The sequence below is a fragment of the Mugil cephalus genome, chromosome 6, assembly GCF_022458985.1.
Source record: "Mugil cephalus isolate CIBA_MC_2020 chromosome 6, CIBA_Mcephalus_1.1, whole genome shotgun sequence".
NCBI classification, from domain to species: domain Eukaryota; kingdom Metazoa; phylum Chordata; class Actinopteri; order Mugiliformes; family Mugilidae; genus Mugil; species Mugil cephalus.
This window is the reverse complement of record NC_061775.1, coordinates 8,033,331-8,051,227: the sequence shown is the minus strand read 5'-3', so window position 1 is coordinate 8,051,227 and position 17,897 is coordinate 8,033,331. Positions and strand designations below refer to the sequence as shown.

The 17,897-nt window shown below is 43.5% G+C and overlaps 1 protein-coding gene across 1 annotated transcript in view; it reads right to left on the bottom strand.

The window, feature by feature from the left end:
- The window catches only part of ncanb (neurocan b), a 142,149-nt gene that overhangs the window by 44,883 nt on the left and 79,369 nt on the right, over positions 1–17,897 (bottom strand). Inside the window, exon 10 of the mRNA XM_047587719.1 lies at positions 13,667–13,783. Coding sequence (XP_047443675.1) covers positions 13,667–13,783 — 117 coding nt within the window. The remainder of the gene's footprint in view (positions 1–13,666; positions 13,784–17,897) is intronic.

The following is a 17,897-nucleotide window of genomic DNA, read 5'->3' as shown; positions in this document are numbered from 1 at the left end:
TTTGTTTCTGGTGAAAATATAGAAAACATTTCCATTTATTTTACTTGGCTCAGGTGTCAGGATGAACAGGGATGTGTTGCTTCACCACTACGCCCAGGCGCAATTACATCTCGGAGCCCAGACGATGCACTGAGAGCCACGCGCGGGCAACGATCCAGATTGTTGGGGGTTGCACCGGGTTTTCTTGTGCGTCGAAGGGGAAGCGAGTAAAACGAGCCTAAAACCTGCCTTGCAGACGTTTCCAAAAAGAATCACACTGCGACATGAGACACAAACACAGTAAAGGAATCCTCTTAATTCACGGGTTGAACTGTTGACGTGGGAGCGCGGATGCGTCAGCGGCATGTGTGTGACTGCGTGAGCCCCACAGTATGTTTCAGACAGGTCTTCGCTGTGGTTGACAGCACTGTTGCAACATTCATAACAGCCTGGGAAAATGTAATGAGGTAAAGTGTCACAACATCTCACATCGCTCTGCGGGCCTTCACTTGCGACAGCCTGACTCTAGTCACCGACGCTATGTGTGTGCTTGCGTGTATTGACTGGCTGCGTCTTCAGTGTCTGTTTATATTTTGTGTGGGAGGAGGGCATTGGCCAGGAGGAAGAAGCCAGGGACAGGAGAAGCCAAGCAAGCTGCCACAGTGCCACCAGTATCATACTGCCACATGCTATTTCTGTCTTCCCATGGAAGGAGAGCGAATAGATCTGGAGATATGCAGGACTTTGAAATGACAGGGAACGTAGAAAAGATCCGGAGAATCGTCGTCCTCTCCCTTGTTCTCCTCATTTATTATCTCCTGCTTAATTTTCCTTCCTTCCTCTTTCTTATTGGTCACTTCCATTCCTCTTCACCATCTATCTGCCTGTTCCCCCTCTGGAGATCTCTAAATGGCAAGTGTATCCTCCTTCACCCTGTAGGTCTTCCTAGGCTAATTTCCTTTGAGTCAGGGAGGTTTCCAGGTGTCCCTTTAGGCCTCCTGGTGTTAGCACCGACAGCAGCCCTCTGGGCCATGTGGTGCTGGGTCTGTTCTACGCTATCACTTTTCTCTCTTTGCTTCCTCCGTCTGTCCTCCTCCTCTTCCTTAAATTTTCAGCTCTCTGTTTTGCATACTTCCTCCCTCATCCGTTCATCCCGGCTTCCTTCTCTCACAGTCCTTACTTCTGTGAGCGTGCACACTTAAAAAAAAAAAATACAATATCTTTAAGTGGAGCAGTTCCCCAGAGGCATGAGTGACAGGCTATTCTCTGCCTCCTGTCGTTGTTTCTGACATACTTAAAGAGGAAATAGTAGAGTGAAATTATCTATTTTCTCCCTCAGTCCTGTCAGAATCAATTAATCACCGATAGAGAAATTATATAACAACGTGTTTCTGAGTGGAGAGAGCTCTGATGTCGAATCCTTAAATCTATTTCTACGAAGAAATCAAAAAGCAGCCTCTGGTAAATCTTAGGGAAGAATTATTTACTGTTTTTCAGCTATCTGACAGTCAGTCACACACACACGCCGAATCAAGGATTTTGTCGTCTCAATCGTCTTTGATCTGTCTCTTTCTCTTTTCTGCTTTCGTGGGCTCTGTCTGCCTTTGTCTAATTCCTGTCTTTGGCTATTTTTTCCCACATCTCTGTCCGGCTGCCATGGAGATAAGGGGAAAAGAAATCTCCTTTCCACTGTTGCTTCAGGTCAGCACATTGTGTACAGTACTTCATCTTTTATCTTCTATACAGCAAACGTAGGAACTGATCTCTTATTTAAGGTGATATATAAGGTTTAGGTCTTCAGGTCATATGTTAATTTGGATTTAAATTAGAATTACATTCTAGTAATTAAGATTCCTGGGCTGCATTTCTTAATATAAGTGTCTCACAAGAAAAATTGTTTCTGCATAAATATAATAAAATAAATAATTAATTTAATATAATAACATGATGATATTGTATCTTTTAAAACAGCCTGAGGTACATTAAAATAGTACTTCAGTAAAATAGTTAAATAGTGATGCAGTAAAATAGTTCAACTGAATAATGTAGCTCACATTTAAATGTTTTACTGTTAATAATTACAGTCAATTATTATTATTCTATTAAATCTGATTTAGCCTGGTTTGATGGTTTTACTCCCACCTTTCAATGAGGTGTCTACACCGCGTGGCTCCCCTCATTTTTATAACTAGACTTCAACATAGTACTGTTAATACCTAAGAAAATACCTGGGAACCGCAGAATGAGACACTGTAAGACCTGTCTTCCACAAAGTGTTTTCTTAAGATTTCCATAACAATTAGGTCCTGAACGGTTTAAGTGTGACCACAAATGTTATATAAAACACAGAGACAGCACAGGGCGCGAAAAGCTGAAATTCTAGTGGGAGAGTCTGTGTACTAGTTGCCTCTGAGCTGTTACTGAAGCTGTGAAGCTACCTGCTAGCTACCTCTGTGACAGTGACACGGGCTGACAAGTAAATGATAGATCATAACAACAACAGCAGAGATTTTTTGTAAAAAAACATTGCATCGCATACTACAGCAGAGAAAATGCGCCACAGTAAATATAACTGGGAAAATCAACAACTGCCTTTTAAACTGTCACCTCTAGCTTGTTTGGACACTCAATTACAAGAGGTTAAAATGATATTTCAGGCAGGACACCTAGCGTTAGATTTAAGCACTTATCCCAGAATGACATACATTTGTGAATGGTACTGAGTCTGGAATAACCCGGGGAAGCTTGGCACAGACAGACCCTGAGATCACAAACTTCAAGCAGAGCTGGAGAATAATGAGGTTTGAATAAATAAACACAACATGAACCTTGCATATTTGTTTTGCTAATGCAGGAGAAGGCTGGGGAGGTACGGAGATGCACTGCATATCTGTAGTAGGCAACTAGAGTAATGTTCAGACTTGGAAATAATACCCGCTGGGAGTGATGCAATTGCAAGTGACCGGCTTAAAGCACCATTGTGAACACAGGAAGCATTTGAGAATAGATCACTCAGACCTGGAGGTGGTCTGGGCCATCTGTGACCACCATCCTCTGTGAACACACAAACATTCGGGTAACACTGATAGACCAGTTACAAATTAAAATATTAAATAGAAGTACATACACACATCAGGCATAACATTATGACCACCTCCCTAATATTAGGTACATCTCTCTTATGCCCACAAAACAGATGTGACTCATCAGAGAATGGATTTGGGTCTTCTGAGGGTGTCCTGTGGTGTCTGGAAACAGAATGTTGTTAGTGGGGGTCTTTGTGTCCCCTGGGTTGAGGGGAGGGGCCTCTGTGGATCATCCCACACATACTTGATCAGTTTGGGATCTAGGGAACTAAGAGGTCAGGGCAACACCGTGTGCATGATTTCTGAGTTGTTCCTAAACTGTTTTGTGTGTGTGTGTCGGGCTGCATTCTTCTGGGGAAGGCTGCTGCCATGAAGGAGTGTCAGGTGGACACTCTAGGTGGATGGTACATGTCAAAGTAACGTCTGCATGACTAACCAGGTCCAAAAGTTTCCCAGCAGAACACTGAATTGTCACAAGATGGTCAATGATATCCAGATTACTTCTCCTGGCAGTGGTCATAATGTTATGCCAGATCGGATCGTTACACATATGCAGAAAGACCATTTTTAGGATGGGTACTGAGTTCAAACTGCCCATGATCGTCTTTGCAATAAATGAAAGCAATATTAAATGTGTACAAACAATGCAAAGCCTCATATGTGAAGGCTCCACAGAAAACTTTTAAATATGATGGTAATGGAGAAAATGTGTGTCTATTGCAGCATTACTGCAACAAGTGTAAATGTTTTCAGGCGTGCGTGCATCCCTATAGGACTGAAGCACACAGTGTGACATTCATATTTTTCCTTGATGGTATACATTTGAATCCCACTTTGTAGCGACCTGTGCCTCTATGCATGTGTGAGTGTTTCTGGAACCCCTACGAGGCACTTCCCGGTCTTCATGGGAAATCAATTTGTCCCGCTCTCCACGTGGCCGGCCTTTATACGCTTCACTGCCTCCAACAGCTGTTGCCCAGTCTATACAGAGTCATTGCCTCCATTCATCCACCCCAGAGCACACCCACAAACATATACATGCTAAACTTAATCCAACACACACCAGCCACGTGCATGAATATTCATCCAACACACTCGAGTCCCCAGTAGACGAGTAAATTACAAAGAGGAGCAGAGAAGATGAGGCAACTCATGTGTATGTATGTGTGGTGGAGAGAGAGAGAGAGAATAGAAGAGAGAGAATAAAAAAAGGGAGAAGGAGGTGAGTCCTAGCAACCTGTCCAGCTCATTAATCCACAGGTGTGTTTCTACCAAAGAGAAACATCATGCCGCACTCGCACATATTCATGCACACACCGTGAGCCCTGTAGCTCATTCTCATTCAACTCTGCGGCCAGTATGTCCTTTGTTTCTCATTGTCCTGAGGAGTTTGGAGAGGAAGGAGTGTCCACGCTGATTGAAAACCGGGAAATTATGCCATCCACCCATCTCTTACCTTGTGCGAGCAGAGTTTAGCTACAGCCTGCTGCACACCTGCAGGCCCTCATGGTCTTGTTGATGAGATTTCTATGTGCTTGTATTCGATGGTGAATGTTTGTATTAGCGCTTTTTTTTTTTTTTTTTTTGCATGTGTCTAACGGATGTGCCACTGCCTGAGTCAGCTCCGGACCCAGCGGCTCCAATCAGCACCCCCGGCACTTTTGGCACCGTAGGTGGTGTTGGGATAGGAGTATGCACGGCTGGCAGGGGAGGTTGTGGGGCTACAGCCAATCCTAATGCTGATTGAGGAATCCAGTGGCGTGGAGGAATTAATGAGGTGTGAGGGAACGGGGAACGGGCTGAGACGGCCAATCATAGCCCTTTAAGAGCTCCTCAGCTGCAGACAAACTGTGACAAACTGCCGGTCATCAATCACACAAAAGACACGTAGTCTGCCATTTGCACACTTGCCGTCACAACCAGGCCCGTGCATGGTTTATCAGAGACACTGCGCTGAGTCATTTGTTGCGATGCCCTTGTCAGACTGATGTATTTTGCTCTGGAAAACTAAAATACTGTATTGGACCAAAACCATAAAATGGTTATCATACTACTTCTTTAATGTTCTCTCACAGTTGTTATATTTTTTACTAAATAGGTTGAGGTTGTCATTTATTAATATTCTGATTATTTTTTCAATTAATATATAATAATTTTAGGCAGATGATTAATCTCTTGGTTAATTTACCACTGAATAGTAAACACAACTTCCACAATTGATGTTTAAACCTTCATTCAAACATATTTTGTGTGACATCTATGAATGAAGAAATCCTTTAAGCCATTAACTTTGTGTGGATGTGGACGACGATTTACCTTCAATGGCTTGTGCAGCTTGTAATTGGAACTGCATCTGTATTATTTATCTGCAAATGGCTGTATTCACTCTCCGAGAGCGTAACTTTAATGGAAATCTGTGTCACTTAGTTTTATAGGTCTATATGAGCATAAACAAACTGCTGTCAGCGTGGAAATGCACTTGAGAACGACGCTGCCATATAAACCATTAGCATTTGGGAAAGAGAGGCTTTGCTGATTCTTATTCTTATCTGAAACAACAGACAAGGACACAGCGATGACTTCCACCTCTGACTGCCAAGAATAAGACAAAACCCACTGGGATTGTTCAACAGGGTCAGAAAAAGTCTCTGAAAGTCTTGCTGAGGTAGATTTTAATATTAAATCACAATATGATAGGAATTTAAATTCACTTCAGTTCAATCCAGTTCCATGTGAGCACTCAAATTACTCATCATTTTATGAGTCACTATTTTCCCCTTCACCCAACTTGTCAGCGCTTGTTGCAACTTTGCAGAAAACCAAGAAGCTAAGAAATAGCAGTTAAAACTCCACAACAAGTGAATCTAACCTCTAGAACGTGGAGGACTTGGAGCCAAACACATACATCCATTTCATCATTAATGAAGGAATGAATGGGGTGTCCTGAGGGTAGCAGCACGGCAGCACCGGCTCCTTCCATCTGTCTTCCTCTGCGATCCCTTACAACTCACTGAGAGTGTATCGATCTGCAGATTTCTTTCTCTCTTCCTTCGTTTCGGTTCGTAAAAGCATTTAATGCTTTAATGCCCTCGCCGAGCATTTCAAATTCAGCTTATCCCAAATAATCTGATGCTTGAGGATCCGCAGGCCCAACATCTCAATGTTCTACCTGGATGTACAAGGAAGCATCCATTATGCTCCGCCGCTACCTGACCTTCCCACTTCCCCCTCATCGTCTTTGACCTTATCTCTCAGATCTGTGGACACTTCGGAGTGGTGGGTGTGGGCCGCCGATATTAATAGCCGTGACCTCATGAATCTTTCAGGCTAAATCATATGAGCTGATGTGATAGGAGCTGGTCCCAGAGGCTGAATTAGTTAATCCAGGAACCCGGCGGGGGAGTGTTTCTCATGGCCTCTTTCAACATGAGTTATGCATTAGTTCTTCATCTTCACGTAGTCTTGGGTACATATTGGTTTTATGGACCAAACAGGTGTGTGTGTGTGTGTGTGTGTGTGTGTGTGTGTGTGTGTGTGTGTGTGTAGTGAACATGGGCGGTTCAGACCTGTGCATGAGCAAAAGGAAATCAAAACAGGAATGTAGTTTGCGGACATCCTCATGAGTATATTTGGAGTATGCAGGTGAGGGAAAGCGTGAGCTTGAATAAGTTTCATTTTATGCATGAGTACAGAGACATTTCTGTATGAATAATTGTACTGGCCTTTGACAGGAAAATAGTGAGCGAGAGAGAGAGAGAGAGAGAGAGAGAGAGAGAGAGAGAGAAAGAGAGACGGAAGCGCAGAGCCAGAAAGAGAAAAGGGGCGGGGGGAAAGGTTAGGGGTTGAGTGAGAGCGAGGAAGTGTGGCAGGAAATGAAATGTGTTATTCGGGAGAAATGCTGGGGGGGGGGAGGAGGCGGGGTGGCGGCTTCAAGCTTGTTTTCAGCCCAATCTCTGCACTGCAGAGTGATTTCAATACAGCCCTTTACTGCAGGTCTTGCCAAAGAGCAACGTGCTGGAGGGGCAAAGAGAGCAAGAGAGATGATGGACTGAAGAGGAGGGGTGGGAGAAAAATGAGAACGATAAGAGGACAAAGAGAATTAGAACGAAGGACAAAAGAAGGATTAATTAAAAAAAGGGAAATAGAGAAAGAAAGTGAGGAGATGGAGGTGTGAAAGAGAGCAACACGGGCGAGGATATGAAGACGCGGTCAGGACAAGACAACTCTCATGTGGGGGAAAAAAAATAAACACTAAAGTACAGCACAGCACAGCACAGCACAGCACGGGAAAGAGAGAGAGGGAAGAGGTGGGAGAGATAGCTTAGATTTAATCACCACGATTGGAAGTGAGCCTGCGGGGAGGTGCAAATTTATTTTCTTTTTCAGGGTGCATTTCCTATCGAGAAAAGTCAACCAAGCTGAGGACATAACCATGTGCCCAGATACGGCAGATTTTGCTTCAATTTATTTTGCTGAAATTGACCTGAAAATTACACATGCCGACGTTGCCATGGTTTAAACAACAGAGACTGAGCATGGGGCATGGGGGTGTACGCCTCCTTCACACGCGACGTTCACTCTGGTTGCTGTTTTGCGATTGATTGAGACCTAGCGGGCGAGGTGGGGAGAAATAAAGGGCTGATACAGAGCGGAGAGGAAAGGGAGCCAGAAAAATCAACCGCTGCCGTGACACTCTGACCAAATCGTTGAACTCTCTGAAGCAGCTCAGGTGCTGTTATCTGCCCTACTTCATCATGCAAATGACGGAGAAAACGGGGGAAGGGAACCCGCACCGGGCCACGGGGAAGATGGATGGAGAGGAAGCGGGACAGGGGTCGAAAAATAGGAGGTGAGGAATGTGTGACCAGAGTAATTTCCTCCTTTTACCGGGAGCATTTACTGACTTGACCCCACAGCACACGCTGAATTTCAAATCCGAACGGCACACTCGGTCCACAGCCACGATGAAAGCACCTCACTCATAATGTGCCATTCACGTGTTAATCCAGATGCATACAAATGTGCCGCAGCATGAAATGATTTACCTGCCTGCTCTCCTTCTCTCCTGTGACTGACTGACTGTTTGAGGTCTTTATGAAGATCAAACAGCGAAAGGCGAGAAATGATTTCCTCCTAACTTTTGCTCCGTTTAGAATCACTGTGATTTGTTGACCTGTGTTCAGAGGTAGGTTAATGTGTTTCCTTCACAACAAACCACAATTGGACTGAACAGAAATAGCTGCTGCTGTCAAAAAGAATTAGACTTTCAGAGTACACAAAGAAAAAACACAACATGAATGATAAAAAGGAAAAGGAAGCTTAAAGTGACATTATCGCTCTGTCTGTGGGTTATAAATGAATATAACGAAAAATATTATAACAATTATATATATAAATTATAAAAACAGCACATCGTTTGTTTGTCTTTGAGCTTTCTCACCAGAATGAGTTTTCTCAGGTGTTGCTGAAAATCAGCCAGATGTTTGAGGATGCTCAGCCCCTTTGACTTCTAATCCATGTTGACTTTAGTGTTAACACACACACGCGCAAGCACACGCATTTGCACTCGTTTGCAACGTGATTCGCACTCATTAGACCTTTTAAATGAAAAGAGCTTCAAAAACAGGCATTGCAACACAAACGATGTCACACAGACAAAGTCTTCAGATGACACCGGGTCAGAACTACAACATGCAGCTGCAGTTATTATAGCAGCTGTGGCATTAATTTGAAACGCTCAAAATGGAGCAAAGACTTTAAATATCGCTTCAGAGTTAAGGATAAAATTAAAGGTAATTAAATCAGGAAGTAATTGGCTATGATGCCACTACGGTACATGACTATCATGACTATCAGTGTCATAAATAAAACAATAAATACACACCTATACAGTGACCAAAATATGATCTGTGAGAAGCATACTGTACTACTAAATAATAAGCCCGCTTCAGTCTGTTCCCAGACAGTGTGAACGCGTGCACAGTGATTCTGATTCAACTAAACTGAATCCTGCTCTCCATCCATTATCTATAATCGGTTTTTCTGAAGAGGGTTGAGGGGAGCTGGAGCCTAACCGAGCTAGTGCTGGAGCAAAGGGTGGGTGCACACTGTGGACAGACCACCAGGCAAACTCTAACTCAGAGAGACAAACAGCTATTTCCACTCAAAAGCACACCTACGGCAAATTTAGAATCGCCAACGGACATGACGTGTCCTTGGACTTTTGGACATGCAGGCACAGAGGGAACATACAACACACACAGACACACACACACACACACACACACACACACACACACACAATACCTTCTTGATGTGACGTGAATAAGCACTGCATGCTGCTTTCAATAAGCCATGATTTATTTGACACTTATATATCTTATGACAACATTTTATTTCTATACACAGATCAGGCATAACATTACGACCATGGGCACAGAAAGTAAATATTATTGAACACTGTGTTCTGCTGGGAAACTTTATGACCTGCCGTTATTATGTACCGCCCACCTAGACTAGCCCAGACCAGACCAGGCACCCCCACCCCATATCAATGACACTTCTTGATGACAGCAGACATCCCCATGGCACTCACACAAAAACAGTTTAGGAACAACTCAAAAAACATGAACAACAGCACAAGGTGTTGACCTGGCCTCCAAATTCCCTAGATCCCAAACTGATCAAGCCTCTGTCAACACTCTCCCCTCAACCCACAGGACCCAAAGGCCCCCACTAGCAACAATCTGTTTGCCAGACACCACAGGACACACTCAGAAGGCCCATGTCCATTCTCTGATGAGTCACAACTGTATAAAACGCACAAGGGAGACCAACACATTAGGAAGGTGGTCACAATGTTATGCCTGATCGGTAGAAGTTACCATAGCCACTTAAACATGTGAAGTTTCTTCATACGACATTGTTTGTCCTGAAGCTGTTTGAGAAAAAGAACTTTTCTAGCACACAATAGTAGCTGATGAGACTTGTGCTCATGGTGAAGCTGAGTGGTGCCAACAGCATCTGTCTCAATATAGTCCCATCTTAACAAACGTAAATGAATAAGAGAGACAGAAATCTGTCAAACGAGGTCTATACATAATGAAACAATCTTGAGAAAAAGTCTAATCAGGCCCATCATGTGGATGTATAGGGGCTTTAAAGGATGGAGCGGTTGGAGTGGATTCTTGAAATGCACAGTCATTATTTCTATTCTGAATTCATTCCACTGCTTTTTTCTTACCACAAGAAGGATTAGAGACATTACAATTCGGATATTTAGAGGGTTTTATCTGGACAAAATCAGAGTAAAAATACCCAAGGTGTGCTTTTCTTTTTGGCCATATTTCGATTTTTTATATGAAAAATCAAATGTTCATTGCAGCACATAGACGCCTCTAAGAAGACTGCTGCTAATGACATCGGCATCTCAACACATGGCCGTCAAGTTGACAGGCTGCCATGTGCCTCATTAATCACTTAACATCCTGGAGGATCCAAACTTAACCAACCAGTCCCGATGATCAGTGAGATTCTACAAACTATAGCTTAGAGTCCGGGCACCCTTCATTCATTACAGTCCAGGTGTCGGTACTGACAGCCTTGAACGGGTTAGTACGATGTGAAGAATACAGATGAGGAGAAAGACTTTCTGAAGTAGCAGAGATGGATGGTGAAACTTCTGTCTGGAACTACTTGCTTGACACTATGCAGCAAAATGGCAAAAACTGGTGATGAACCAGTGAGGACGAGTTTAGGCCTCAGTTTAGGCATGTTAGCTTTTGGACATCAGAGAGGAGTTCTGTACACTGTGGAGCCATGAGTCGGTTCACGTGACAGTAACCACATAGACGCCTCTAAGAAGACTGCTGTCTGTCCTCATCATACGTATTAAGGTCAAGAATATAGACGCCATTGATGCAAAGCATTACTTTCTACTGTATAGTATTAGTGATATCATCAGCAACTGGTCGGTGGCAACTTGACTTCGTCATCAATGTCCTAGTCTTCTGCTTATTCAGAAGGGAAGGGAAGGGAATTCTAGAGAGCCCTCTCCCTAGTCACTTCCACCAACTCCTCCGGAGGAATCCCCAGATGCCCCCAGGCCAGACGGGAGATATAATCCCTCCACTGAGTCCTGGGCCGACCCCGAGGCCCTTCTTCCGGTGGGACATGCCCGAAACACCTCTAACGGGAGGCGTCGTTACCAGATGCCCGAATCACCTCAAGGGACTCCTCATGACGTGGCGGAGCAGTGGTTCTACTCTGAACTCCTAGCGTGTGTCCGAGCTCCTTACCCCATCTCCGAGGCTGAGCCCGGATCCCTGCGAAGGAAACTCATTCCGGCCGCTTGCATCTGCGATCATGTTCTTTCGGTCATTACGCTTGACTTAATTTTCATCACATTGACATTGAAAAAAATAAATAAACAGATGTTGCGCAATCCCTAAATGGGACTGAACATATTGATTTATTGAAAGGAAAACACTTGAACAGTACAGATCCACATCCCTCATCAAGTCCAGCTTCATTAATCTTTTAAGTGGGGCAAACATGTGCAAGAAGGATTGAATTCATTGCAACCAGAGAGAAATGATTGGCTGTCCCACAGTTATTCTAATACTTTCCTCTTGAACAGATTATCAAAAGTAAACACAGTCCCTCTCAGTTGTTCACTTTGTGCCTTTGTGTCATGGACTGGTTATAGTTTGGCTTTTATTCTGGGTATTAACAGAACAGTAACCTCTAAGGAAACATCGCCGCTGTGATCTGCACAAGTTCCCTCTTTCTCCTTTAATATACCTCCATAAATATTAACTTCCAGCCCACAATAGGGACACGGGGTTTGAATACCGCAGCTTCTTCCCTAAGAATTCCCAAAAGGCCTTTTCTTTTGCCTTTTACCTCAGTAATCACTTCGCGTGCAGCAGATACTGGTTTATATGCCTCGCTGGTTGTCATAGGGCTGTGGTGGCTGAATCTAAAATGATATGAAATTAGAAGAAAAAGTAGGAGGGTGTTTAATAAGCTGGGCAGCTGCATGTACGAAACAGTAGATGCAGACGTGAAACATCTTACAGTTACTGAGACACACTTTTCACTCCAAATCAGCACTGAGGTGAAATTGCGGTCAAGCATTTACTGTTGCAGGCAATTAACCTTTTTGCGTAGTTAATAATAAAACCATCTGATATGCGGCGGTTTAGCAACACAATTGACACAACAACACTTTAGCAGCACTGGGAGAGGCAATTAAACCCCCCTGAGGGGAGAAAGCCAAAGGGCAGACACACGAGTGCAGAAGTAATCAGTACATAACAAATATTCTACGAATGCGCATTTCATCGCCAAAATATCCCAACTTACTCCAGTTACTCCTACAAAGCGTTAAGTTTTTAAATGCCTCAATAACACACCGAACCAAAATCGACTGCGGCAAATCATTACAAACCGCATGTGTGTGTAATACATGCATTTAACGCGCATATGTCACTAATTATTGATCTCTGTGGACTGATCTCATGCATCATGGGGACACCTAAATGTTGCACAATACGTCCTCCTGGATCCGAGTGTGGAAGGTTATTGGTAATCACGCTCAGGACAATAGTCCTCTGTTGACCCTTGGCCCCTGATCTATGACCTCTTTTCATAAGTGATGACCCTTGAAACCGCAGCTAAGCCTGGTCTCTCTGCATGGACGAATATGGGACACAGAGCTCGAGAAAATCAGACTAACACAGGGCAGCGTATTTAAAAATAAGGCGACTGCCAAAAGAAAGCTAAAAATTTGATACCAAGCCAAAGATGGGATACTAGATGCTTTAGAGCCCATATTATAACACTATGTAGTTCCTACACTATGCTGAAAGACACCTGTCACCACCAGCTATGTATCATCATTGAGACCCTGCTCTGTTCATGTTTTTTCACATTTCTGTGAGGAACTTTCTTCCAGTGCCACATCTGTTTCTTCCCCTTTATTCTTCACATCTTCCCTCACTCACAGCAACATGTGCTGCTGCTGCCACCGCTGCCACCGCACTTTAATCAGCAGCTCCACCCCTCGCTGAGCTCAGAGCTCCTCTGTGGCCCGTGTCCTTGTGCGTTTGTGCCTCCCACATGAAGGCACGCACACCTAAATCACTGCACCACCATTTTCTGACAGCCACATTCTCCCATCACACAGCTGAGTGGAAAGATGAGCTGCCTGCCGCTCCTGGGGGCCGAAGGTGAAAACACACTCGTGCGTGCACACGCAGCTGAGCAGACACAGTGCACCTTCAGCAGCCCCCGGCACAAACAGCTGACTTGCAGCATATGGATAATCCCTGTGCACATTCAGTCAGGGAGATCCCGAACTGCTGGACCTGACAGAAAAGACGCTCTCAGTGCACTGAGATCGGATCCGGAGTCCTTGTGGACATATAAGGAAAAAAGCCCATTGCATTACTGCACAGTAGAGTACATGGGCTAAATGTTAGAGCAGTATATGCCTGTGGCCTGTGTCGCTTCCCCTTACTCCACAGTGACACAGCATTTGTCTGCAGCTGCTGACCTCTGAGGTCTCCTCACTCTGACTTGGGCTGGCAGTGACTCACCGATCTCGCAGCTTTCTCCGGAGAAGCCCTGAGGACAGTAGCAACTGTAGCCGTCACCTTCCTGCAGACAGCTCCCTCCGTGGAGACAAGGGTTGGTCTGGCATGGGTTACTCTCCCCTGCAAAGACAGAGAACACGAAAGGGATGGGGGAGGAGGATTAACTCAAGTTAGCAAACAATACCAGACATTGAGCGAGCTCATGTCATTATCCTTACAGTGTCCATCTTTTGGCTGCTCTCTGACAGAGACGAAGGAGGGTAGGGTGGGCCGACGCTACATAGAGACATCCCTGTCTCTATGACTTTCTACAAGGTGACAGATTAGCTGTTGTTGCGTCTGTCGTGGCCCTATTTATCATGAATGATGGTAAATAGACGCATGCCAGAAGGACAATGTGCTGAGGCGACCCCCTCCTGCCGTGCTCCTGCCTAATATCTCAGGTCTTACTGATGAGCCAAGGTCCTCATAAATTAGCTGATCATCTCCCAGGCACGCATACTGCTGCAGGAACTCATTTGTACGGCACATCACTGTGTTACAGGAAAGGTAATAAACACATCTCAGGTTGCTGGAAAAGTGTCTCTTCGTGTGAAATATTTTGGCAGATGATTGAGCGGGTTAGGTCGTAATTATTGCTCTTATACTTAAAAATAGGACAACGCAGAAGGACAGTTAGAGCACAGAGCGGCCGTCAGGACTTTTTATTCCGTGTGCAAAGTAGGTGTACGGGGAGCCGGCTAGATTAAGTGTCTTTTTATTATCCAGTCCTGATAGGATTGGAGGCCCTGACACAATCTGTCAGGCCATCTAATGCACTGCATCTTTTCCATTATAACACCCAGACTCACTTAATGATGAATGAGAAGAGGGAAGCTGTGCAGAACACGGAGTGCAGTTCTCCTGTAAGTCGGGAACTACTGTCATTTAGCATTATGCAATTGTGTTCCTGCATACGTGTAAGCATACGTTTCTGGATGTTTGTTTTACCTTGACACATCGCGGGCTAATAAGACATAATGTGGGCGTATGCTCAATACACTCTGAAACAGGGTTATAAACTCCCACCACTGCAGAGAGGCTTCTGTTGACACACTGCACAGGTGAGATGGTGGAAGAGATGCTTTTGAAAGTACAGAAAGTGATCTGCTGAACGAGAAAACCCACTAGAGACAAGCTCATTTCTTAATCCAACAACGGAGAGGAAAAAACTTGAATACATGTGTACACGACTTAAAGGCCAATGACGGGTTGAGGTGTGATATGCGAAATAAAAACACAAAAAGGACACGTTGATAGTGAGCGAATGATGGGGTTTAAATTTTTAGATAGCAGGGTTGAACGCAGTGAGTTCAGAAAAGAGGTTAAAGAAAGAAGCTGTTTCAGTTAAGATACAATTCACCTATAAAATATCATCCAGTAACATACACACCAATCAGCCATGTCATTGTGACGGGTCATAATCACTACTGAGGGTAGAGGATTGGGGTAGAGCAGGGGTCTTCAACGTTTTTCAGTTCAGGCCAAGGACCCCAAACGGATGAGAGATTAAGTAGGGACCCCCTACCTACTATATGTTTTCTATATTAAACTCAACCTAGTGCTGTTTATAAATATACATTATTATTTCATCATCATTTTGCATTAAATATTAAGCTATTCAAATAATACACAGGTTCAGATATTCATTTTTTTGTATTTCAAACGTGCAACAGTGGGGTGGCCTACTGTGGGGTAAATATAATCTTACACATATCTGTATTTATATAATATTCCAGTGTGGATTTCATATGGGGACTGAATAAGCTCTTGGCCAAATGCAGGGAATCCTGATTGGCCCCTGTAGCAATAGGGGCGGGACCTACTGTGTACAGGAAGCTTAGATTGACAGGTCTAGTGTGGCGCTCTGTGTGAAATGGTGCGCTGAATGAGTGAAGGGCTCAACTAAGATATGTTTAATTCATGTTAATGTGTATTTTAAAAAAATATATAAGCTCTGTAATTGCGGCTCCTCTATGGTGTTCCTGTTCTGCAGTGGCCAGTACATTTTAAAAGAGGTCTAAGGAAGGAAAAATGGTGACCTGGCGACAGTCCCATTTAGACATGGAGAATTAAAGGCTGGCTCGTGTGGTCCAACCCAACAGCCGAGTCACTGGAGCTCAAATTGTTTAAAAAAGATTACCGCTGGTTCAGATACAAGAGTTTGTTTTGCATGAAGCTGTGTAGCTGCAGACCATAGCGTCCACGCTGACCCTGTCCACTGGTGACAGAACTTAAAACGAACATGGAGCAATGGAGGACGGTGGTGTTGTCTCATGTATCACGTTTTCTTTTACACAGAACACCAGGATGCAAGGAACATCCCCTTGCTGTTGCCATGGGGATGTGCTTAGTCACTCACAATGTTCACATGGTGGTACGTATCAAAGAAACATCCACATAAATGCCAGGAACCAGGTTTCATTACATCGTAATTAAGCTTGTTTAGAGTTTTTTTTTATTATTATTTCTTTTTCTCTCAGATTCTGTGTGCTACTGTCTAGTTTTCTCTGGCTCTGTTACACTGCACCTTTCTCTCATCTTATCTTGGGTAAAAGTAAACTGGTATAAAACCAGTAGTTAGTACAATATGTGCACTTACAGATACACATCTTTAGTTTGATTGAGAGCCAGTTACGTTTAATAGTCGAAATACACTGAGAAACAGCCTGCTATAGCTCAATGGTAAGTTTAAGTGTTGGGGAAAAGTGGTGCTACAAATTTTTAACGCCATGTTCTCTACTACTCCCAAATTTGCTCTTTATTGTGTTGACTGGGGATGGGGCCAACAACTCAAACTTAATGGGAGCCACTAAATAGTGGTATTGCCATCACATCGTTCACTTCACCTCCTCAGTTAATTTAATCATGCTGCCATTTTAGAGTCATTTAATCGCCTTGACAGACAGAAGTGAAACTTAATGAAAGTAAAATGAGTTATTCTCTAATGTAATTCTGTGCCATTCCCTCATCAGTGAAGTGAATGAAACTATGCTACACTTGCGTGGCAGCCACAATAATTTGTTTTTGTGGTGTAGCCACACCTGAGAGTACTGAGTGCATTACCTTATTGCATCACTAAATTTGCTGATATAGTGTGCTCCAATACGCGACAAATCTTCACATATTTATACTAGTGTATAAAGGTTCCAGTGGTTACTAGTGTTTTCATGACGGTAACGTATAGCGGATGTCATTTGAAAAGATAATTTAAGGCTTGTGTAGCACTTTTATATAACTGTTTCGGTGCCAAGTAGTGGCTTCTCTCCACTGTGAGATTCAGCATCTTCGCTGAAAGATCAAGGACGCTTTTTATGCAGTTTGAACTCTTATGTATGTGAGCGCCTTTTGAAAGAGCTAATGGTAAAGAATATAACAACATCAAACTTAACACATGACACTGAAAACAATACTCCACCAACCCTACTTTAGCTAAGTTAGGGAGCAGAGCTGTCTCAAAAGGTTTTCACCACTGTGAAAAAGGGAAACTCTTTGTTCTTTAGATTGTAATGGCTTTACACTAATTTGACAATTAGAAAAGGTTATAGAAAGGTCTAACCACATTCTCAAGGGTAACTGCCTCATCATCTTGATAAATTGATGTGTAAACTGGTTAATTCATTGCAGTTACTGTGTATTGATCTAGCAGCATTAAGGGACTGTGGCGTTCTCCCTGGCGAAATTACAACTTCAAAAGCCCAGGGCAAGAGTGGTTAAGTGGAGAACTTTATTTTCTCTGTCATTAGAAATGTTGTGTGCAAAATTGTTATGTCATGGAGGGACTGAAACCTAGAATACACTGATGATTACTCATGTTTAAAGGACCAGAGTGTAGGATTTATTGGCATCTAGTGGTGAGGAAGGAAATTACAAACACCTGACAACCCATCTAGAGCTGGGCGGTATACTGGTCATCATACTGAATAGTAATATTTCTTTTATGATATGTATTTTTAATATACTGGTATACCAATGTATTTGACTACGCGTCTGGAACGGTGCACCACAAGACACTGTTTCAGACCATTTTCACTGTAGTGCTTCTTAACACACATGGTGCGACTGTGTCACTGCAGGTGTGGTGAAGATGGAAACGTCCGACATGAAGTGGCAGAACAGGAAAACCATGAAGACACAAATGGTGCTGTGTCGGTTGTTGAGTTTTTTGGTTATAAAAAATTGACCAATGACCAAA